This window comes from Colletotrichum godetiae (assembly GCF_030913485.1).
Source record: "Colletotrichum godetiae strain CBS 193.32 chromosome Unknown BDP55scaffold_49, whole genome shotgun sequence".
Taxonomy (NCBI): domain Eukaryota; kingdom Fungi; phylum Ascomycota; class Sordariomycetes; order Glomerellales; family Glomerellaceae; genus Colletotrichum; species Colletotrichum godetiae.
In genome coordinates, this window is record NW_026851297.1 from 56,261 (window position 1) to 80,373 (window position 24,113).

A 24,113-nucleotide genomic window follows, 5' to 3' on the forward strand; every position below is an offset into this window, starting at 1 on the left:
ACCAACTCAAGCCCAACCATACTTAACCCAAACTCTCTAGAAATTGGCCTTCCCAACGGTTCTAGGGCAATCTTCTCTGTAGACATTTCAGCTACGGTTGCCGCAATATCGAATCGAGAAGCTCAGCTTCCTACCCTTCAAAATGTCGTTCATGGGTGGTGCAGAATGCTCGACCTCCGGCAACCCCCTCAGCCAATTCCAGAAGCATGTCCAAGATGACAAGACTCTCCAGAGAGATAGATTGGTGCAAAGAGGCCCGAATGCGCTCGCCGGTGGCTTCCGAAGCGCGGGCGCAAGCACCCCGCAGGATGAGGTACGCATACAGCGGCTTCCCCATGTCCCGGACTCCTTTGAACTAACCGGTCCCTACAGATGATGAACGGTTTCCTTAACAAAGCCCCAGGTCTCCAGCAAGAACTCCCCATGCAAAACGGCGCCGTCCGAATCGACCCGAACCAGGGAGTCCACCTCCGTGCGAACTCAACATCACCGACATGGGCGGGAGACTTCCAGAACCAAGCTGCCATGGAGTCGGCATTCCAACAACCCCCCGGAACCCAATTCAGCCCCGAAGATTTTGCGCGCTTCAGACAGATGAGCCAGCAACCCTCATCGGCGAGAGCAAGCCCCATGCCTGGTCAGATGGCTCAACAGCCGAGAATGGGTATGGGAATGAACATGGGGATGGGGATGGGAATGGGAATGGGTTACAACAGCATGATGGGCCAGCCCACTTTCCAGCCCATGTACCAGCAACCTATGCAACAACAACACGAGGACGCCAAGGGCAAGGGAAAGTTAGTAGAGCTCGACGATAACCAGTGGGAGGAACAATTTGCCCAAATGGAGTTGCAGGAGAAGGAGGAGCAAGAGGCCAAGGCTGCGGAGCCTGAACTGGACGAGATGGACAGGGCAATGCAGAGTGAGACAGGTTTCGGCGATTTCGAGTCAATATGGAAAGGAATCCAGGCTGAAACTGCTGCAGCAAGAGGCATGGTCGACGATTCGACTTTCGATAAATTCGATAGCGAGGACTGGGGTCCAGATTTCACCGGCATGAACGGCGACTGGGGCAGACTCGGCGATCCCGTCATCGAGAACTATCTCTTTGAAGAGGACAACTTCTTCAGCGAGGAGAAGAACGCATTCGACGAGGGCGTCCGCATCATGCGCGAGGGAGGGAACCTTTCACTAGCGGCTCTCGCATTCGAGGCTGCAGTCCAGCAAAACCCACAGCATACCGAGGCGTGGGTATACCTCGGCTCGGCGCAGGCACAGAACGAGAAGGAGACGGCGGCTATCCGCGCGCTCGAACAAGCCCTCAAGCAAGATCCCAACAACCTCGCCGCCCTCATGGGCCTGGCTGTCTCGTACACCAACGAGGGCTACGACAGCACTGCTTACCGCACACTCGAGCGGTGGCTCTCGGTCAAATACCCGCAGATCATCGCCCCAACTGACTTACATCCCATGGCGGAGATGGGCTTCACTGACCGGCAGCAACTGCACGATAAGGTTACCGGACTGTTCATCAAGGCGGCACAGCTCAGCCCGGACGGCGAACACATGGACCCCGACGTACAGGTCGGCCTGGGCGTCCTCTTCTACGGCGCCGAGGAGTACGACAAGGCCGTCGACTGCTTCACGGCCGCCCTCCACTCCTCGGAACTCGGCGCGTCGAACCAGCAAGAGCAGCTGCACCTGCTCTGGAACCGTCTGGGCGCCACCCTCGCCAACTCGGGCCGCTCCGAGGAGGCCATCGCGGCGTACGAGAAGGCGCTGAGCATCCACCCCAACTTTGTCCGCGCACGGTACAACCTGGGTGTCAGCTGCATCAACATCGGGTGCCACGCCGAGGCGGCGTCGCACTTCCTCGCCGCGCTCAACATGCACAAGGCCATCGAGAAGAGCGGCCGTAACATGGCGTACGAGATTCTGGGCGGCGGCGGCGGTTCCAGCGGCGGCGGCAACACAGCGCAGCTCGATGAGCAAATTGACCGCATGACGGCACAGAATCGTAGCACGACTCTGTACGATACCCTGAGGAGAGTGTTTACGCAGATGGGCCGTCGGGATCTTGCGGAGAAGACCGTTGCCGGTGTAGACCCCGAGATCTTCAGGGGCGAATTCGACTTTTAGAGCGCTTCTACATTCGGTTGCATGATGGATCAGACGGACAAAAAAGGCTGCCCCGAGGGCTAGATGTAGCATTATAGCGGGTGGAAAAGAATGAATGAGACAACGCCTTTCATGAGAACCTTTGATTTAGCTGTATGATTATGTCTTGGCATGGATTGTTAGATGGGTGTCGTATAGTGACTCCTGGTCTTCGTGGCATCGGCACGTCTCTGTATGCCTCATCTTCCACCTCGTTGGTCGATAGCAATGGCTTCAGTTCGGTGATCTAAGGCGACGGAGGCTCTCGTTCTCTTGGGCCACAAAAAAACAGCGCCAAACTCATGTTGCGATGGGGCTTTGTCATTTGGTATCGAGCAGACTTGGCGGGATCTGCCGTGTATACCACTGTACAAGGCACACACACGAAGATGTAGAACTCTTTACTTGATTTAAGTAGCATGAATCCAGGTGTTTAAGACGACTAAGTGGGTTTCACAGTTTTGGTGCATCTCAGTCTCTTCGTTCCTCGTCAAGTTGACGATTTGACCAATTGACATCACCACAAACATTTCCAACGCATAGTACTTGTAAGAATAATTCTGACTGGGGTATCGTGCAACTGCCGGCTAAAAGACCACACACACTCCCGGGCTCTAAATCCTCTCTGCCTCACACCCACGACCTCTGGTCCATGTAATCCATCTGTCACCCATTCCTTCCTAGTCCCGCCACCACTGTTACTCCCGCCGCCACCTCCGCCACCTCCGCCGCTGTTTTCCTTGCTACCACCCGAGGCACCTCCCCAGTATTTCCCTTGGTCCCTCCGTGACTCAGGGTTCCCTTGCTCTTAACGGGATCCTGCCAGGGTGGGTTGGTGGGATCGTGGTAGTAGATGGGGGTCGTCTTCTTGCCTGACATGTTTAATTTTGAGCTTTAATATCTCTATTTGTACATATGTAGTAGATATGTGAAGTGTAGAGATCTTTTTGAGCTTGGTTATGCTGGATTGGAACTAGTTGTGGATTGAATATGTTGGAGCTGGATGCTGAGTGATGGATTGTTTCGAGGATGGTGCTGTTCGACCAAGCTATCGCGCATTCTGGCTTGTTTGATACATGCCTGGGTCTGTTCACGTTGGACTTGGTGACTGGTTTGAACGTGGACGGTGAACAGATTGGTGAGATACCAGATGAAATGGTCCCAGTTTGATATTGGTACCTCGTCTAGAATGCACAGTCAACAACATTCACACTTGAGAATACTGATTTCTTCTTTCCTTAATGAACAAGAAATGTCTTCGGCAGTCGCGTTAGTTGTTCTCATCGTTTTGCTCGAATTATTTCGTTCCGCTGTTTCCCCCCTGCTACGGTCAACTTCACATTTTATTGTCTTTAGTACACCAACATGGTTGTTGCAAACCTCCCTGGCCCTGTCAATATCATCATGGAGCATTAGCCGCTTCTCGGCATGGGTAGAAACAAAACTTCCAGTGGCATGTTCATTCTTTTCTGGTCTCGCTGCGTCAACCTTGTTAACAGCCCTCCCCCTTTCTATCAACTTTCACTTTTTAGCCAAAGGTCGCTTGACTTACGATGAGCTAACTGTATAAGCTTCGGTCAGTATCTTTAGGTTCTCCATTTATATATTTGAGTTTCGGATGACAGGAACCATGGTTGGAGACAATGGCAATGAGTTCACGAGTGTTTTCATGCTGCCGCCGATCAGAATTAGATCCCCGCTACCCCCTTGATAGCTCCCGCAACATGTCCCGGCTTAACAACTGGCTCAGCCTCTCTTCCTTGTTGACCTTGAGACAGACGGCTGTATCATACTTCTCTGATGTAGCCGCTGGACGCTGATGATGGTTCAGCTTTGCAAGTCTTGCCGCCTAGTCTCGAGAATGCCCAATGCAATGAGGACATTGGCCAAAGACAGATTACTTCAATAGTTTGGAGTAGTGACCATGTGTTCATTAAATCAACTATCAAAATGTGTGCCCTTGCCCAGTATCATGACAATGTAGTGGTCGTCTCTGTCTCATGAAACCGAAAGGGAGAAATGCACCCCCGTCCCCCAAGACAGTGCCAGACAGCAAAAAACAAATCGCTGGACCAATTCCCCCTAAACTCCCATGTCATCAAGATACCCCGCGAAGTAAAGTTCATCCAATTTCCCAAAAGGAGCTGCAGCGATAAGTCTCTGAATCTCCTCCTTTATGCAAATAGAGACGCAAAGTTTAGAGACACAGCCAGCATCGTACGTAGCCCATACCTGATCAAAACCACTTAACATAGCCAACCTTATCTCACACCTCGAGCATGAAATGCTTCATCTCCTCAACACCAACAGTCCTATAATCACCGACAAATTAGCCTCCGATCATAACCTCATAGTACCCCCCCCCCCCCCCCCGGCCTGACACATTTGCTTCGCCTTGCCTTGAACCCAAAGGCAGGAGATCGTTCCGAAATGTAAAAGGGACAGTACTCACATGGTGAGGAACATCCTCGCAAAGTCATCCACGTCCGCCGGCCTCGCCATCTTGGCGACACTCTGCACGAAGAAACTGTTGACCAAAAACATGGGTTTCTCGCGCCACGCAGAGAAGAAGGCCGGCGAAGACTGTGCTTCCCAGAGGTGCCTCGAGAAAGTCCAGCGGTGCGGGATCAACCATGGCGCAATATCGGGATCTGAAATCACACAAAATAGTCAGCTCTAGGCTAGGCAAGGGGGCACGAAGGAGGGAGAAAAAAGGAGAAGCCTTACCAAAATCACCAGCACTCTTGAGCATCTGATACATGCTCGTAAAAATGTACCCCATCAACACCGTCCGTCTCACACACTCGTTAAAAACCCACACCTCCCAGGACCGCGGCGGTCTCCCGCGCAACGCGCCATCGTCCAGCAGATGCACCTCGTCAAAGTTGTCCCTCAACCCCTCGAGGTCCTTCAACCACTTCTCCAGAACACCCATATCCCGCTCCGCCTGCGCCCGCAACGTCACGTCGCCGTCAAAACACCGCACCGTCTGGATCAAAAACAGGGCCTGCGCCCTCGCGAGCTTCTCGTGGCCCGTGATGTTGCTTCCAGCTGTCGTAGATGTTGATGAGTCCTTGACGTTTCCTGTGCCGTTACCACCACCACCACTCTTGAGGATCTCGTTGGCACCCTCGCAGACGGCGCGCATCGCCCAATCCTTGTTGGACTCGGTCATGCCCGCGTACGCCGAGATGGCGGTGTAGGCCGCCATCAGGGGCCTGGGCGTCTCGCGGACGCCGCGGTAGAGGTGCCGGTGAAGGAAGGGCGCCTGCTTGGTCTGGGCGAAGACGACGGGCATGTTCTTGACGAGGCTGACGAGGTGGCCGATGCGGGAGTTTGGCTCGTGGATTTGCCATGGTTGGAAGCCGCCCTGTGAGGTCGGCGTGAGTATATGTGTCCCATTCCCGTGGACATACGCGAGGTAAGGGTTGCCAATGCGGAGTGGCTAGATGGGGGCGAAGGGAAAAGAGACGTGTGACTCTGACGGGAAATGGGGCATGAAAAGAACGTGAATATGGAGACGTGAAGAGCAGGGGGAGTTTTGTGAGATATGAGAACCGCAACAAGAGAGAAGAGATTCGTTAACTTACACACACTTCCCCCATTTCATTATCCCAGTCACACGGGTCCAGCTGGTTGATCTCGGGCAGCATAGTCTTCTGCACAACAGGCGTCAACGGCGTTTCCCAGAGCTGCAGCTCCCCGCCGGCCGTCGGGTCCGCGTTCAGGAAATCCATGACCGAATTGAAGTCAAAGGGCGCGTTGGCGGCATTCAAGTCGACGTTCAGCGACGACGTGGACGGCACTGACGTCGCGTTGTCGGTGCTGCTCCCGCTGTTGTGGATGTCCTCCGTCATCACTATCGTCGGGAGACCGCCGTCAATGTACGATGATGACGATGCGGGCGTGGGTTGCTGCTGGAGTTGAGGCTGATGATGTTGTTGATGTTGATGTTGATGTTGGTGATGGAGATGGTGATCGGTCAGAGTGTTAAAGTCAAAGGGAGGAAGGTCATCGTTGATGTTGCCGCAGTCCTCCTCAATGTCCATGGCCTGAAGGGTGTCGCCTGGGTTACTGATCATACCCCCGGCGGAGGGAGGGGACTCGCCCCGGCCGCCGAGGCTTCCAACACCAATACCACCAGCGGCGGCGGCTCTTACACCACCACCAATACCGCTTCCATTGGCAGAGGCGGGCGGCAGGTTCTGGTACACGCACGAAAAGTTCTTTTCATTACAGCGCGTGCAGCGCGGGGTCCGCTTGTCGCAGCGGCGCTTGCTCCGTACGCAGGCGTTGCAGCTCTTCTGGCGGGACTTGTCCGCCGCGTCCGCCAGGTCACTCATCGTTTTCAGACCGTCTGCGGACATTTCTTTTCTCTTTCTCTGCTGGTGTTGGTGTTGTTGCTCCTGCTGTTGCGGTTGCGCTTGCTGGGTCTGATGCCCTGCTGCTGCTGCTTCTGCGGCGGCAGCGTCGGGTCTTGGACTGTGGAGAGAAGGGGAAGAAGCAAGAGGAGTGGCGGCGGCGGATAATAGATGGGTCGGCACGGCCAGCTGGATCCGATTGACCATGGGGAAGAAAAAGGGCGGAATAGGGAGAAGAGGGAAAAAGAGGTAAGAGTGGGAAAGATGCGATATCACGATTTCTCAAACAAGGACCGATGGGTCCTCTCTCTCTCTCTCTCTCTCTCTCTCTCTCTCTCTCTGCCTTTCAGAAAAGGATCCAAGGCAGTCAGCTTACGCGGTTTGATCCTCGTGGGGGTTGCGTGGGCAAGAGTGTCCGCTGAACCAGTGAAGCGACTCGGTCTCAATCTGCAAGACTGCCACCAGGTTTACTCGGAAAGGAAGCGAATGGTGTTCGATCCGTTCAAGCCGGTGGGAATTTGGGATGAAGTTGCGGAGCAGCGTCAAACTCCGATCCGCGTCAGCACAAAAGTCCGCCAGCTGCGGCCCCACACCACGGCCGTCAGACGGTCGGTTCGCCCAACCAATCCGAAACTCCGCAGTGAAGCTTCCCGAAACTCCGCAACCATCACCGGCTCCGTGTCTACGGCGTCCCATTACCACTCTATTACGCCTTTTCTCCTCCATTGCATTCATCTAAATATGGCCACATGGTCGGCAATCAGAGCGAATGGAATACCTTCCTCCTCGCCCGCCATGGCGACAATAATCCCGCCACCTTGCGTCCCAGCAGCTCGGTCTCGACTCATCTCACCCTCTTTTCCTCAAAGATCATCCGTTTGCGGAAGTCGGTACCTTTCTAGATAACCTCATGGCGTCCGCTCGAAAGCGTGGTCTGATAAGTCATATGACGGAAAGCAAAGCCATCACACCCATCAAACGTGGGCGAGACCATTGATAGACATTTCCATCTCCCTTTCAGTGAGTCACCAGCATCAAACCATTCGCAGAATTCACCCGCGCGGCGCAAATCCCCGCTCCTCGTTCACGTTGGGAGGTTACCGTTCCAGGCGTACTAGACCTCTTAAGCCGTCGGTTAAGCTACGATGTATTTCCGTTATCGTCCAAAAATCCTCGTCACCTTGTCTGCTTGCAACAGAGACATTTCCCACGCGTGCCCATCGCCTGGCCACCCACCCCTCCTTCCCCTACTTGGCTAAGAGATCTTTTTCCCCGCGCGGGAAACACACATATATCAAAAAGAAGAAGGGATATGCAAAAGCGTAACCCCCAATAATGGGGGGGGGGGGGGGGCCAGATGACGTCTCCGCGGCCCGAGAGTTCTCGCCTCCTCTCACGATCCGAACACTGGAAAGCTGTTTTCAGGTCGTACAGGAGATCTAGCCCTCCTCCCCGGACACCGCTACACAATAGACCTCCAGACCGTCGCCGCCGCCGCCGCCTCTCCGCACAATACACTCACCGCAGACGCCTTTTCCCAAAAGATCGTCATCACACCCCAGAACCAGTAAGCAGCCTCGCGGCATCGAAACCTCTGGACCACGTTTAGCTGTCACCCAAATTGAACCCGACCGTTGAAGGGGAAAGAGGAACAAGCCCTGTCGCCACAGGCTCGCCGTGAAAGTCGAATCCTCCTCCCACCCCCATGAGCCAAATCGCCGGGTACCGACCTCTCGGCCTTCCCCCCCCTACATCACCGGACAAACCTCAGCTCCAGCCTCGAGCCTCAGCTCCAACTTACATTTCCCCTTACCATCTCTAGGCAAAGGTAGGTTCGCCAAAGATCTGGGCACCCTCGCTCGAGCGATTGTTACACGTCTCGCCAAAAAGTCGCCGATCCTTCTTTGTCGTCGCTTTCCAATTCCGATCACAGAAAAACCAAGGGGCGCAATCTCTCGAACCCGTTCGAAACAATCCATTATTAGCAACCGTCTCTGTTCTCGACTTTGTTGTGCGAGAGTAGTAAAGCAAGTAAAATCTCACCAAGAGAACCTGTTTCCTCCCCGTCGTTTGAGGCGTTGTGCGCCGTCCTGTCTTTCTTCCATCAACCCACGCCCTACCACGTAAACCATCAACTTCCTCCCCTCCTGACAACCTCGCACTCAAGGAGACGGACAAACTCGAGGTTTAGTTAAGATAGTTTGTCCGTTCCGCACGAGCGCAGCCAGATTCTGTCAGATCTAAGAAAGAAAATAAGCCTCAAGCCACCATCTTGCCTTTTATGTTAGGGCAAAACCACGCTTATCCATACTTCCCTAACTTCCGTGCCTCCCTCCTTCGCGCTTGGCCGAACTGGACCCCCCAAACCAACCGCTCCCGGATCGAGGTATCTCCGTGACTGTTTTACCCAAACAGACGGCGCAAAAAGAGAAGAGAGTCCGGCTCCCCGCATGCGACGCATCGGGATCTACCGTACTTTTGAAGATTCGTCGCCTCGAAGAATTCCATCAAACGACGGAGAGAGAGAGAGGGGGGGGGAGGCACGGGGGCCAGGTTTCGAAAAGGATCAAAAGGTGGTAAAAAGATGCATAGACGCTACGCTACCTTAGCTGCCGCCCAGAAGTGTGCACCCGCCCATCTCCTACCCTTAGCTTAGGCGGGGGGTAGCCGTACATCGAAGATTGGTAAAAGGGGGCACCCCGCGGCTACCGTGGTGGGATGGGCGGGCAAAACTAACAGAACGTTGTGCAAAGGCGAGAGAGACCGAGATGGGATAGACCTCGACGGCCATCTTTCTTCTCCCCGGGTGGATGGGACACAAAACGACAAAAGGGGAGCTGCGTAACGCTGTGCGACACACAACAGCCGGGAAGTGAGATCGATAATGACGATGGATGGGAAGGGGGAAGAAGTAAACTGGCCCTGATACCTATTCATCTGCAGGCCCCCTTCCTTCTCAGGGTCGGGTGAGCCCGCTGTAAGCCACGACATCCAGACTTTTGATCCCGCATGATTGTTTCAAAACGAAGCGGGTTCATCGCAATCACTAATCGTCGGGACGCCACCCATCCTTCTCAGCCTCTCCAGATTCTTCGTGTCGCCTGAAAATAATACTGGCCGTGGACCTTGAGAGAAAAGAAGAAGAAGAATCTTCAAACGTTTCCCGCAACTCTCGCCCCCCACATCCTCGTGAGTTGTCCGTGACAGTAGGGCGAGGTAGTTTAAAATGATGATTATCGGCTGAGCCTTGCCCTCGCGGGCCAGGACCGAGTGCCCGGACGCGGCGGCAAGGGCGGGGGAAAGTCGAGAACGGGCCTTCGGACGGGGAGGAGGGTGGACCGCTCTCTGATCCCTCTGTGGCTGGCCCCTCTCATTGCGGCTGTTGCACAGGCCGATTACTTCAAGGGGGGGTGGGGGGGGGGGGGGGGGGGGGGGGGGGCATAATACCGCTTTCTTCTCCTTTCTCTTGGGTCTTTTTTGGTCTTTTTTGGGGGGATTGCTGGTTTACTGATCGCCAATCTCCCGCTCTCGCGTGCCTCTGGATCGTGCATGGTCGCACAAATGCCGCTACAGAGCAAATGAAAGGATCCGTCAGGGACCTTGTGCTATCTGGACTCGTTTGAACCCCCATTGTCGTGACACCGTGGCACCGTGGCAGGCGAATATCGCTCTCTGGGCCGCGGCCGGCCCCTTGAGATTGGCTCCCGTACCCGATATCCACTCCCCGAAACCATGCCGGTACCCATGATCACCCATCAAGTGAACCTCTCGGGAAACATTTGTCTGGATACCGATGGTGTGGGTGGAAACGACCCTTCACGAAACCCTCCCTCGTGTGCCGGCCAAAGGAGGGCGGAGAGGGCGTCTGCTGGGCATCTAGACTGTTGGATGTGGGCAGCCCGCGACGCACCACGCCACGAGGCAAAAGAGCAACCGCTGCAAACAGGTTTTCGTTGTACAGCTTTGCAATGTCTCAGACACCTCTCCAATATGTGAGCTGTGGCGGTCCAGTGCATATTGAGATGTACACACACGCCTTCCCCAAAACCGACAGTCGAGGAAGACACCCTGTTGCACCGTCCATCGTTTCCTTGAGCAGAATGATCTATCTATCATTCTGCCTTGTCCCATCCTTCCTTATTAGGGCCAAGCTGACCCAGACGATGTCGTTGACAGATCGGAAAAAAAAAACAAGATCTCTCGGTCAAAGCGTAAAGACCGTCTCGTGTCAAGCAAGGCGAAAAAGGGAAGACCTCGCTTGGGTGTACCCCTCGAGTCCAAGTGATAGCTTCGATCTACGACAAGTAGATCTCGTACCCGCACCTGACTGAAAGAGACAAAGCTCAACGACAACCTGGAAAAAGACCATGGCGGACCCATTAGTGTAGATACAGATAGGTCGACGTTCGATCGGCTAGAAGTGTTCTCGTATCTGTCCACACTTCTTCCCAGCTCGTAAGGATCTGGATCCCGTAGCCTGCCAAACTGCTTGCTTCGGAAGATGCTTTGCGGGGATGAAAGCTCTTGGCTCCGTCACCTGCTTCTTTCTGCCCATGATATGATTCGTTGCTTAGAAGGGCAGCATGCAGCTATTTGAGACAGCTCTATTCCCGGTCGCTGAACCTACGACGAATCAGCAAGAAGAAGCTCCTTCGAATAGCATGAGTCGAAGGCCGGAATAGACTTGTTTCGCTGTACTGGCTGCCCCTGTTTCGTCATTGCCAGCCGCCGACGCAGCACCTAATGGTAATGCTGTGTCTGCGTAGTGGCGGCGACCATCAAACCCCCCCCCCCCCCCCCCCCCCTCAATGGGGCGCCCGGATCATTCGCTGCTCTGTGCCGGCAAGGGTACAAACCTTCCTGGCGTAGATCATCAGGCCTGGAAAACCACAAGTCTCAACCCATCCTCAATTCAACAGCCCCTCCTGGTGGTTGCTATCTCCAACGAATACTTCATCGGATTGAACCCAAGAATAGGATAGGGTTGCGTTCCCAAATGAATTCAATGAGGTCCGTACGCCTGGTTCGCGTGAAAGTCAGAGTTAAGCATCACGCCATGTTTTGACCGTTTGCCCATCGTTGCTGTTTTCGACAGTGCGTGAGACATCGTCCGATAGCCACAAGAGCTAAAAGCCGTTGACGGCGTGTACGGCGCCTTCATGAGCAATCAACCTGTGATTTTCTCGCCCTCTCAATCGATAGTTTGCTTTGGGACCAGGGCTCGACTATTGCCAGCAGGACGGGGCCTCCGAGGATGCTCGAAGGGAAAGGAGTCCTGGCTGTCATTCAAACCAACTCTGAGCAGGCCTAGCCACCGTGCAGGTGCCGTCTGAGAATCGGTTAGGCATAGTGTGTTGTATGGGGTGAAAGTTTGAAGCTTAGATGGAGAGAAATATATCATGTATCGGTACATGAGCTCGTCATCTGAACTTTCGCAGTAAGACCGTGCCTGGTCACAGCAGCTGTTCCGTACATGTGGCGGGCAAAAGCCCGAATTTTTCAGTTTCACACAACGTTTGTTGGCATAGATAGCCTGGCAGCGTTCGGCTAGGAAACGTCCTTCTTAGCGATATGGGACCATGTGTAGCTGTCGCCGTGTCTAAGTCATTTGGAGTGACTTCGAGGAATGTGAGAGACCAGATATCGAGCCATGTGTGAAATAGTTCTCCAGCCGGAGCTATGGGCCTGGCGATCGATCATTGAAGTCGGATGCGACCAACGCGTAGATATGCCGACCTGACACTGTTGTCCACTCCAATTTGGAGGTGACTCGCAAGGGTGGTATTCTTGTGTCGGCTTCGATCATACCAGACCGCTGGCCGGCTCTCACTCACAACATGACCTCCTGCGTCTTTACACTCGGGCCTCGGTTCCGGGGCAAAGGCCAGTTGAGGTAACTGTGCATCAGGCGTGAAGAAGAAGCCGTTGAGGGTCGCTCAGACTTTGTTTGACGACTAGAAACGCCAGGTTCAGCCTTTGGAATTGAGTCCCGTCAACCTGATGGCTCTGCAGACGAACAGGTGAGCACTGCGTCTGATTTATGGAGTGTCAACTGTTGTTGGCTAGGAACGCTGCTTCTCCAAGACGATGTAGGTCGGTATCAGGTTTGCCAGATGCATTCAATGATGACCCCGTTTAGTCATGTCAATACGGAACCCGAGCCCGCGAACGTGAGCCGAGAAAGTCAGTGATATTGCAGTAGCCTGCTGAAAGGAGCTGAAGTTTATGAGCCAACAGCGACGTATTCGTCCAGCTGCCGCGTGATCAAACGTTGTTGCAGGAATAGTTGACGGAGATGCGAAGTAAACCAAGCAGGGCAATATGGGAGGGAACGCGATGCCGCTCAACAACCGAAACTCGACCAAGACCCAAGCGGAACTCGACGAGCTAGTAGCGTGAGTGCAGAGCACGTAGAGCCATCGACGCCTTCAGAATGGTGAGGTGCATGGCAGACGTTGGGTTTTCGATACTTCCTGTATACGTACCTACTGGACGAGGGTCGTCGACACTAGCGAGGTGCTCCTCAAGAAACGCATTGCGGCCGTCCCAGTCAAGATAGCCGAAGATCGTTCATACTATCGAACCTGAAGCTCCTCATCGTGGGTCTCGTGTGAAGATGCGTGCTGCTGGCATGGCTGAGGGTGCCCATACTATGACTCGCCATTGATCGTCGAGCTCGAATCACAATTCCAAGGGAGGGACGACTCGACCAAATGCAGAAAGCCTTCGGGTTCGGGGCAGCTGAACCTCAACATTCGCAGTACTTGGGGAAGTCTTGGGGAGGAACGAGCAGTGGCAGCCGAGTGAAATGTGACGAAAATGATACAAGCACTGCCAGTGCACTGCAGCGTCAGATCGTGGGCGTGTGAACGTCCTCCATTTGCGGTAGCGCAAATGTCGATCTCGTCAAACGATTGATGCCGCAATGGTTTGCTACGCCGCCAACATGTACTGAAAAGCCCTGAATCTGAAGATCATATCAGGCCACGATTTGGAAGTGAATTGGTTTATCTGAGCCGGAGAGGCTGACGTGGATATCCGTAGCCTCTCGGGAATTGCTAGGCCCATTATTGGTATGCTGCCTCTGACGGAGATGGTATCATTATTCGGCAGAAAATTGCTTGAATGCCAGCTGCGTCATCGTTGTTGATTTTTGTTATTGTCTCTTCCGTGCTCGGATTTTCCGGCCTGTAAATGTCAGTGCGAGACATAGCCGCATGCCCAAGAATGACTATCTCGTTAGGGCGCAGGAGACATGTTTTCTTTTGGTTCTTCATTGCTAAATGAGCAGTACGGACACTGGTTGACTCGGAAGTGGACTCGAGAACTCTCAGACTGTCTGGCTGGACTCATGAAACTTCAAAGCCAAAGTTTCCTATTCCGAAGCAAAACTTCTCTGGATTGTACCGAAAGTCGAAGCATGGTGCTTTTAGTAAGGTATGACGATCTTCTCAATCGGTAGATGTCTCCGCTGCAGCGATCCCATCTGGACGAAAACGGACCTTGACCGACCAAGTGATCCTGTACTGCGAGGCACAGGGGTCCAGGGACGGCTCTGTGTCGGCGAAATACAGTGCAGATAGATTGCTCTAGCAAGGCTTCGCATTGCCGTCTGATCACTTCCAGGGGCGACCCTGACACGAGGCAGCACCTACGACTCGTTGAGTCGTGACTTAGCACACTGAACTTCAATTCGCTTCGCCGTCTAGCAGAAGGTGCAGAGCCCCCTACGTTGTAGGCATTGAGGGCAAATGACCACTGTGTATTTGCATTCGAATATGTCCGAACTCAAACGGTGTGTGGAGGCGATGAATGTAGGTATTGCTTTGAAAGTGCGGGGGATTGTCGTCCTCGTTTCTCTGGGGAAGCGGCGATTACCAGTGCTGGCAAGAGATGATGATGTGCCAGTAAACCTTTGTTATAACAGCATGGCGCATCTGTCGTGGTGCTCGAGGACTCGAGATTTGCCTCTCGCTGGTGCAGCAATCACGCCACTGGCAGAACGATGCGAAGAGGCGGCTGGTTCGTCTCTATTGTTTGCGAATCAACGGGACACCGTGGAGTGCCCTGCGGAGAGACGAGTCTCGCTTTGTAGGGGGACTTTAGTTAATTACCTGACGAGACTCGGTGCAAGTTTCTAGGGTTCTTCTATCCGTCGCCGAAGTCTCAACAGCAGCAGAAATCTCTGGGAATTATCGCAACGTAGCCTGCTTGAGCCCTGCGTGTCGGCAACTCTCTCCACGACTCTAGAGTTATAGATGTGGTATGATCTGAGAGTAGGTTCTTCCTTTGAGACTATTGAAGAGGCAAGCAAGCTTACAATCAACATTGTACCGACAATGGATGTTTGGTGCGGTGTGTTGCATTCGTGTGGACGTGTGATGGTCTCGCCGGTGGGTTGTACCCCGGGAGTTGAGAACCACCCAATGGGCTCACTCAGAGCGAACGCCAGCGGAGATCCTACACTGGCAGGTGGGAGAAACGTGGCACACGAATCTGAGGAACCGATGGGCCGTCACACGGGCGGAAAGGCAACGCAGGGAGCCTATTCCCACCAACCCTGAGGCCATGCCCCGCACCCCTCGTCCTCGAGAGAACGTGTGGTTCACATAGCGTCTGAGTACGAAGTATGGAGTACTTGGTCTATAGGGGTATGTTTAAACTCCCTACCAGGTAGCGTGGGTCTGGCCAGGGTAGAGCAGTGACTCTCAATGGCCAAATTTGTGTTCGACGTGCACAAGAATCTCGAAAGTAATGCTGCTGATGTAATCACGAAAAGTGCGGGCGAAGATAACTGACAAGGGGGTTAAACTTTGGCCTGATACCGTAGTACGGTACAAATACCGGAGCTGGCAAGGCCGCTGTGCTGTGTGAACTGGAGGTGTGTCGATAGATGAGAGAACGTGAAGAGCCCCGTACTGTACGGTTACCTATACGTCCATGACTGCACTGGTTGACAGACTCCATTGGGTCAGCCCAACTGTCTTGTCTCCAGCGGCTAACTTGTCTTGCTTGTCTCATCCTTTTCCCATCTAGGTTGAAAGATATGCACGCCTAGAAATGGCGCCGCCGGATTCCCTTCATCGAACCTCCACGTGGGACGACTAAGAGAAACCCACTCTTTTGCGTTTAATGATGATGTGCAAGCTGCCGCATCCTGGAGAGAGCGGCTTGCAAGGGTCGTCCTGCAATGCAGATTGGGGCCTTTTGAAGCGCGGGCTAGGTATTGTGAACAGGCGTTTGTGTAGTACCTTTCCGTAGGTATTCGGACTAAACAGAACGAGCAGGTCGAGACACAAGGGGCTCCAGCATCCGTTTAACGACGTACGGAAGCTGCGAGATTCTTGGCGGATTTGTCTTAACATTGCTGTTCGAAATGCAAATTTGCTGGCAGCTGATCTGCAGATGATGTTCTTTCGCATTTCTATGGAGTGCTCCTCCAAGAACAGTGGATGATTCCCTAGGGACTTGACTCAAATGTCGATGCGTTCTGTTCTGTGTGGGCACAAAACTGGATAGAATACGCCGCCGGGGAACTAGGGGCCTAGGAATTCAGTCTTGACTCTTGAGTCTTGACGGGCTTTTGACGGTGCTGAGCAGACGCGATCCCTGCAATAAAGAGTCGAAAGGCCATGGCTGTGGAGATGTTCAAGTTGTCAACTTGAGCGGAATGTAAGGTATGGATTTAGATCAAGTAACGTCGCGATTCAGCATCTGTTCCTTGCGTTATTTGCTTGCACCTTGAAGTGTATCCAGTAATCGGTATTACCTAGGAGTCAAGGTAAATGTAATCTCAAGCATATTTGGAGCCGCAAATGGGCGATGCATTTGAGTCAGTCAAGGACTGGTATTTCGTTGGGGACGGCCGCCGCCTGGGAAAGGGTAGTTGACTGCTGATTATCCCTGTAAAGACCTCCCCGTTGCAAGACCATTATATCCATACGGATACTCCGTATACCGTAAAAAATACCACAGCCTCTCAGTCGGGAAATGTCTCGCTTGGTTGAGTCGTTCTCCCCATCGCGCGCCGGCGACCTCGCCGGGCGGGATGATCTGTTTGCATCGGTTGCTGGACTGCATTGAGATGCTGCAGTTATGCTCGTGGCTTGCCACACAGGCAAGAAGGCAGTCTGCAGTTCTTTGAATGTCGATCCGGCGTGAGTTTCAAAATGAAAAAGAACAATGTGAGATCGGCGCAACTGTGACAAGCGCTGCCCATTAGCCGTGGTGCCATGGTTATTGAACGATTCTTTTGCCGAAAGTATCCCACAAGGCTCTTGCTTGTTACAATGTGGGGGTTCCGACGTAAAGTATCGTGGAACTCGGACCACTCTAAGCATGGCTGGCCGCTGCAGTGCTACAGTGCTGCACTCGATCGTGGTTCATGATTGATCCCAAAAATTTGGCAAGGCTGGCTGAGCAAGGAGCTGTACTCCGTAAGGTAGACAAGGTTCCCTCCAAACAGCACAGGGTAGTCCCCTTCCAGGCCGAGCGTCTCTTGCCGACAAACGTGCTGCCAACGAGACCTGATCAGGCAAACGCCCTTGGTGGGACTCCAAGACGATGGTCCATGAAATCCGAACGGGAATACCGAGATAGGGGTTCGTCAACGAACAGGTAAGCCCCGAGCTCATTCTTTATTTTGGCGAATGCAGACAGTGTCGATCATTTCATTTCTTTCCTGGCAACTTTTGTCTGAGTCAAGGTGTTGGAGCCTTGAAGTGCAGCGCGGAAAAACGATAAAAGGATTCTGGGCGGGCCCGGCGATTTGGCTGAGTGAATGTTCAACAACGTGGCCGGCTCTATTCGTACATCCTTGCATGTCAAGCGGGATGGCAAACAAGTGCCGGGTGATGCTGGATAGACACTCCGTAATCACTCATTGCTGTCGGATTGGTGGCTTTGGGGCCTGGAGGACGAGACAGAGCCGCGTCCCGATTCCAAAACAAGACGTCGAATATTGTCTAGTGGATGAGTGCTGATTGCCGTGTCGTGTGCGTGTAGTGCGGCTGCGAAGATGCGAAGAAGGCGAACAAGTAATGATCGACGACAAGCCTCCGGCCGGGAGGGATTGCGGCAATGAAGAGGGGGGACTCATCCGGGGCTGCGTTGCTTCAAGCTCGAGTGCGTGAGTGCCTATGTAGCATGCGGGATAGGGAGTATTGGTACAGACTACCTAGTACAAGGGTGCTCGGTGTGTATTGCTGGATGCCAGGATAACGAGCTGTGGAAAGTGGCGCCGATGCCACGATGGAAACTGACAAGGACTGGGGAGGGCGAAAAGGGTGCCTGACCGTCAGATAAAGTGCAAAGGTGGTGTTGTAGCGAAGCATGAGGTTGGATGAGGAGTCGCTGTGTATATGTCCGCACGGTACGGAGTAAGGTTGGGCGGCTTTTCATGAGGATGGATGAACCTTGGGAATTCTAGAGCGAGGCACTGTACATAGGTAAGGATACTAACAGTGCCTATGGAATACGGAAACCTCGTGCTGTCCATGATACGTGGGGAGATGACGGCAGAGAATTCAACGTCAAGTATCCGTACTTTACCTTGGGGGTGGTCAGAACACTTACGGTATGCGCAGAGTCTATACGGTAAGCACTCCGTAGAGCTACCACCCAAGGTAGGTAGGTACTCAGCACAGAATGCACGTGGTGATTGGGATATCGCGCATGGGAGGATGGCACGATGGATAACGTAAAAGGGAAGTATGCTGCCGGTTGGCTAGCGTTTCCCATTACATAAGATCTGGGGGCAAGTGGGAGGCTGTGCAGTAGATCAGCCACAGGTTAGTTTTCTCTTGACACCCGTGACACCCAGAGGAGGGGGGAGGCGCGTGCTCTCGAGTTCCGAGGCTGACTAAGGAAGCTGTGTATTGCGCTTTGATCAGAAATTGCTCTGTGTTGAGAAAGCTCACAAGCTCAAGCTGAAGCCTCCGTGCCTTCCCCCCCCACGCACTCTCCCTCCGTGTCTGAATCCACCGGTCTCCACGTCGTTCGCCTTGCGGTTCGTATTGTCGGTATGTACTATCGACCTGGTGATGGGCGCTCTTGTCGAACTGCTCCAATCAGCCACTTTCCAGGTGCAGTCTATGTTTACACTCCCGCATTCGCCCCCCCCAAGTCTCAAGATTGCTTTGCTTGAGGTACCTCGCACATCTTTCATCAGGTGCAAACAAGACGAACTGTGTCGTACTTGGCGCTGTGAACTAAGCTTGAGACTACATTGGTGTGAAGACGACCGCCGTTTCTCCAGTTAGGCTGAGGTAGTCAACCAGTTCACCAAGCGAACCACTTTGTGCCTGGTCGAAGGACAGAAAAGAAAGCGAGCAACTAAGAAGAGACGGGAGGGAAAAGATAAACCATTCACCCCCCACTCGGCACGAGGCTCCCTAGTCGGTACCTGGAGCCAAGCGCCATCTTTCAATACGCACCGGACCACGCCTCTTCCACTATTCTATCGCAGCCGCCTCTAGACCCAGCCACCGAGGCGCGGACATGATCAGTTCCGGGACACGGCCTATGGATAGGTACGGCTTGCAGAAAGGAAACCCAGCGACGGTAATAGCCCAGTGTCTCAACTTCCAAGTTGCTCGGCGGTCTAGCCCTGATTTATCACTGGCCGCGGGAAGGGAACGGGACTGTGAGTACGGATACCGTACCAGACCTATCTACGTATCCGTATACAGATACATGCGAGAGCTGTCGAAAAGGCAGAGACACTCAGCCAATGTACGAGTTCCTCGCAAGACGTGTCGAGTGATTTGGAAATATTGAATCAAACGTGGGCTATGTTATTGATTTGCATACCACGACGGACGAAGACGCCGACGACTACATGGCCTTTTGGTGGACTCCAACATACCGTGATACATGGCCGTAACGCTCCCCTTAACTTCACTCCTGCCTCGACGTGCTCGACTAATCACATTAGTTACCTCCTGCCTCCTTACCTGAAGTGTAACGTACCTTCCTCTTGTTGATCTGCAGATATTGAGCCCTCGTAGGCTCGTACACAGATGCCTGAGTCCTGACGGAAAGTGCGAAGGAGAGCTGGAAGGAAGGGGTGAGGTATGTGAAATTACCCGAAGGCTCCATGGACTAAGGTAACTAACGACGGAAGCATTCTTGCTTGATCTTGGACAAACGGTGCTGCATCCCCCAGAGACGGTGCCCTGTTTTCTCACACACGCACAAACAAGAGGTACTTCGTACACATAACCAAACGAGAGGGGAGAAAAACATCAAAGTCACTCATCCGCCGTGTTACAGTCTACTATTCAGGCCCAAAATTGTGTATCCGTACGGTACAGACACCACCAACATTGCTTGCGACAGCCTTTGGTGGAGCCGCCTTTGTTCCTACAGTCCCTGAGCAAAAACAAACGAAGCGATCCTATCTGACCTGCCAAGCTGTCTACGGATGGTGATTGCCACGTTTATGCCCAGTATCCGACACCATCACCGTCTACCTTGCATCACCACATGTTGCTTTACCATGGTTCGACAAAACCAAAAACGAAAAAAAGACAACCCCGAGACACGGATTTCAGGGTTCTGGCTCCAAAGATCCGGGTCCCTCCTTGCCTGTGCCTGTGCCTCCCTCTCGTGCCGTTTCTTCAAGGCCCTGATCTCGGCTGGATCTGACCCAGAACGATTTATCCCCCGGTTATCGTTTTCATGCTTGGACGGCCGACGGAGGTGTGCTCTGCTTACGTCTCTTCACCGCGCTTGGCTGACTAGTCGAAGGTCGGGAACCTTTGTTGGTGGTGGTACGGCATCCTCCCAGGCGCTCGCTGTACGGAGTACACTACCGCATGGAACGCACATGGGAACGATCGGCCCAAACCCAGTCGCCTGGAATATTGACATGGCGGGATGGATCCGTCATCCACGAATGGACGTGCACATCCCGCATCGCCCATCGCCCATCGCCCATCGCCCGTCGCAAACGGTGCCGCTCCCAGCTTGTTCCCAGCCCGGTACGCACGAGGCAAGCAACCACCTCGAGCAGCAAGGCCCGTCTGGATATGCTATGGCCGCTACCAGCTCCGCACGCGGTAGCCATGCCAAGTCGAGCCCTGCTGATGGTGCCCACCTTCATCACCACCTGCCCTACCGCCAAAGGGCAGCCCGTTCACTACAGTCCTCTCTTTTTCTAGGTAGGTATTACTACGCAGCGGAGTAGGTATGGCTACCGACTTGAGGCTTGAAGAATGATGCCCTGGCCACTGGACCATGTTTAGAATCGATGCTGGCTCTGCCACTCTGACCGCAGTCCTACTGGGATGACAAGAAACGCCGTCCTCTTCCGTCTCGTCCCCGGGACCGGGGGCAAGTCCTGTTGGCTGGCGGCCCTGTTCTCCTACGCCTACTCCGTACGGATACCTAATCCCTTCAGTCAGGATAGGGGTTTGATGATGAGGGGACCCTAGGCATCAAATTTTTGAACCCCATCGGCGTCGGTCTGCCTGCATCCGCTATCCACGATGAAGTCGGCATTTAGCATATCAACTGCTAGATACGCATGCCTGCACGGAATGACCATTGCACCAATACAATGGCGGAGGGCGATACACTACGTGCCCGGTTTTGTCGTTGGCAGCCCATAGTGCCCATGTATCCATCCATACCTTGATTTCACAAGGGGCTCAGGCATCAAGGACAAGCAAACATGTGAGCTCAGCAGCTAATGAATTGCACATTGCTGCAAGGAATCACTCGACTGAAAATCGACACCACGTTGAGTTAAAGTCGTCACTTATAGAGCAGCATCTGGCCTCGGTCATTGTTGCTACCGCTGGAATTCTCGGCCGACCCCTTGACCGCTGTGCCTAGGATGGCATCCCAAGTTCCCAGCCGAGTTGCCAAGGTTCTTCGACGACGGTACGACACGGCACGGCCTACGGATACCTGTCCTGGTACTGGCGATCGTATTCCGGCTGCGAACAACTCCAACATTGAAGCCTGGTACAGGGACCGGACCGGATTCCGAGTCCGAAGCGCAAGTGCGTGGCCTAGATGACGGCGATGGCGTTCGATGCGCACTGTTGGAATGCTAACACGATCGGTCCGGCCTCGTTCGCTTCTTAAATTTTTGATGGGCCTTTTTCTTCTCACAGTCTCACAGTTAAGGCCCGCCGAGCCTCTCAAGTTTCTTCTGGCCCCCGCCAGTTCGCAAGCCCCGAACTGGGTGGCATTTGGTCTCGATCATTGTGAGACGAAACATGAAAACAGCGGGCCCGTCATCAGATCCCGCCAGCATTCTTCATTCCTTTTGCTGTTGGGTTCTCCTCTAGGCTTTACTACGAATGCCTACCTATCTACTGTGCGCTGCCCGAGACCCGTCTTTGGGACGACCTGGCCTGACCAACATACCGGCCTGGTCTGGCTAGGCATGGCATCGGCGGCATGGCATGGTGCGACCCTGGCGCTGTTGTTTCTTCATAGCACAATCGTCATTTCATCCATTTACACGATCAGGTCACACGATCAAGTATGGATACGCACATTGGAAATACGGCCACTGCGGCTGTCGCTGTTATCCCGCTGTACTCAATGCAGCATTCATCCTCATGATGGGCAAGTCCGGGGTCGGCCTTGAGCGTGCTAGAAAAGACATTCATGACGGCGAGCAGCAACGTGACTCTGAAAGTGTAGGGCACGACGGATACGGAGCACTGTATGCTGCCTCCAGAGTCCACTAAACCGTCAAGCAGTTGAATATACGGGAGGCTTTGTCCAGATAAGGTACTTACACTTGGACGACAAACGTACGCGGATGCATACGCACACGCACACCACATAGAGCTGTTAGCAAAAACCTTCTCCAGGATGCCACACGACAAGCAGATGCTCGATGCATGTGAGGACCGCGACCCCACTTCCATCGGAGACGTCCTTCCCCTCGAGCTTCCCAGCGTGGTATGGCACATCCACGAGGAAGTGCAGCGTGCGGCGTGTGTATGGATACATTGGCAAGGCCATATGGCTTGCCATGCTGATGTCGGTGCAGGGGACAGGGATGATTGCTACGGGGCCAGACAAACGTCCTAAGTACTCGCTACCGCCGAGTCCGGGAAATAAGAAACGTGAACAGCGCCCATGCGTGCCCAAAAACCCCCGAACAGGGTTCGGCTGTGCCGCCACGTCGTCCACGATGGCGCCGCCCGGCGTGGTTGTGGCAGAGAGGTAGTTGGGGTGACACCCCCCAGGTACGCTCAGAGACAGCAGAGTCTTGAATACCTGCGGACCAAGTACTTTTCTCATCTGCCTCGACACGGTCGCCAGACCCCCCCTCCCCATGCGATGCTCTGGGTCGACCTCGGAGGCGTGAGCTATCTGAGCAGCAGCCAGCGAAATCGACTGGCATGCCGCACAAGGCATGGGTACATGCACTCGATCGGGTTACTTGGACACCTTATTCCAGGTGGCTCTGCCCGTCCGTAGTAGCGCTACAATACGTTGGCATACCTTATTTTCAGGGCTGGCAGGCCGCAGATGCAGAAAGTGAAGGCAAAGACGCAGGAGTAGGCAGATGTACCTACACTCGACACAGCAGGATGAAGCAGCAACGACGATGCTTTGACTGAGACTCGACAAGAGGTTGGAGATGGTGACGGCTTTCCATGATATCAATGTCAGGGCCATTTCAGCGCTGGTGCAAGCCGCAAATGATTCAGTACCTACCCACCTTTTCCTCCCTTTTTTATTTTTTATATTCCGTTGTCTATTTTTTCCGTCTTGGTGGAGAGAGAGAGAGAGAGAGAGAGAGAGAGAGAAAGAGAGAGAAGAGGGGGTGCTCATGTGTGATTTTACCGCTGCTGGGCAGAAATACGAATACATATTCCGTGCCACTGCATAGGGACAAACAAGTAGCTATCTGACTGGGACGTAAGCAGATGGGAAAAGCGTACGAAAACACAGACGGTACTGTACGATGTACTCCGTACCTCGCTTCGTACGTAGGTGGTAGAAGCGTAATTTAGGTGGTGCCGTTGGCTCGTTCACACACACACACACACACACACATTCTCTCTCTCCCTCTCCCTCTCTAGCATCGAAAGTTCGTCCAAGTCACTATGAAAATAAAAGAGAGATAATGAAAGGACTGGGATGAATTTGTGAGGAGGGACCAAGGGAGAGAGAGAGAGAAAGAGAGAAAGAGAGAGAGAGAAAGAGAGAGAGAGATAGAGAGAAAGAGGAAAAGAGAGGAGCGAGAGACTTCCATTTGATTTAGCTTCACTCCCCCCCCCTCCCCTGTACCCAGAAACCCTGTCTTGTCTTGCCCTGTCCTGGGCTTGTCCTATCCTGTCCTGTCTTGGGCATCCTCTCCTCTCTCTCTCCTCCCCTCACCCCCGGTTCCAAAGGCCGCCTGTCGCTGCCGCTCTTTTTTTCTTGGTGTCTGGATCCCAGCTTCTTTCTTCCGGGTTGAGTCTTCTTCTGCTCGTCTGCTCAGGCCAACAAGTCACCCACCCACCCTACCTACCTAGCGCTCCCGCCTGCTCAATTCCATCTCATCCCCTCCACCCCCAGCTCCCGTTCTCCCAATCTTGAAACTGCCTGCTTCGAGCCGTATTTCTCCTCCACTCGCCT

The 24,113-nt window shown here is 53.6% G+C and overlaps 5 protein-coding genes across 5 annotated transcripts; 4 read left to right on the forward strand and 1 right to left on the reverse strand.

Moving 5' to 3' along the window:
• Window positions 1-142: 142 nt before the first annotated feature.
• On the forward strand, window positions 143-2,139 carry BDP55DRAFT_732428 (tetratricopeptide; the record flags this gene model as incomplete). Its single annotated transcript, XM_060579944.1, has 2 exons — window positions 143-313; window positions 373-2,139. 2 exons carry the CDS (start codon window positions 143-145, stop codon window positions 2,137-2,139), a joined length of 1,938 nt encoding a protein of 645 aa, XP_060425183.1.
• Window positions 2,140-4,066: 1,927 nt separating this feature from the next.
• BDP55DRAFT_676606 (uncharacterized protein) lies at window positions 4,067-7,207 on the reverse strand. Its single transcript, XM_060575828.1, has 4 exons — window positions 5,748-7,207; window positions 4,885-5,527; window positions 4,610-4,808; window positions 4,067-4,469 (listed from the first exon to the last, which is right to left on the reverse strand). Exons 1-4 carry the CDS (start codon window positions 6,723-6,725, stop codon window positions 4,424-4,426), a joined length of 1,866 nt encoding a protein of 621 aa, XP_060425184.1. The 5' UTR covers window positions 6,726-7,207; the 3' UTR covers window positions 4,067-4,423.
• BDP55DRAFT_676609 (uncharacterized protein) lies at window positions 7,208-7,870 on the forward strand. The gene has a single exon (XM_060575829.1). It carries the CDS (start codon window positions 7,260-7,262, stop codon window positions 7,422-7,424), a length of 165 nt encoding a protein of 54 aa, XP_060425185.1. The 5' UTR covers window positions 7,208-7,259; the 3' UTR covers window positions 7,425-7,870.
• A 9,142-nt stretch (window positions 7,871-17,012) lies between these two features.
• BDP55DRAFT_298270 (uncharacterized protein) lies at window positions 17,013-17,595 on the forward strand. Its single transcript, XM_060566608.1, has one exon. It carries the CDS (start codon window positions 17,168-17,170, stop codon window positions 17,498-17,500), a length of 333 nt encoding a protein of 110 aa, XP_060425186.1. The 5' UTR covers window positions 17,013-17,167; the 3' UTR covers window positions 17,501-17,595.
• A 2,288-nt stretch (window positions 17,596-19,883) lies between these two features.
• Window positions 19,884-23,467, forward strand: BDP55DRAFT_753220 (uncharacterized protein). Its single transcript, XM_060580690.1, has 8 exons — window positions 19,884-20,684; window positions 20,797-20,896; window positions 21,286-21,526; window positions 21,641-21,937; window positions 21,969-22,200; window positions 22,352-22,481; window positions 22,534-22,709; window positions 22,948-23,467. Exons 1-8 carry the CDS (start codon window positions 19,942-19,944, stop codon window positions 23,108-23,110), a joined length of 2,082 nt encoding a protein of 693 aa, XP_060425187.1. The 5' UTR covers window positions 19,884-19,941; the 3' UTR covers window positions 23,111-23,467.
• Window positions 23,468-24,113: the final 646 nt, after the last annotated feature.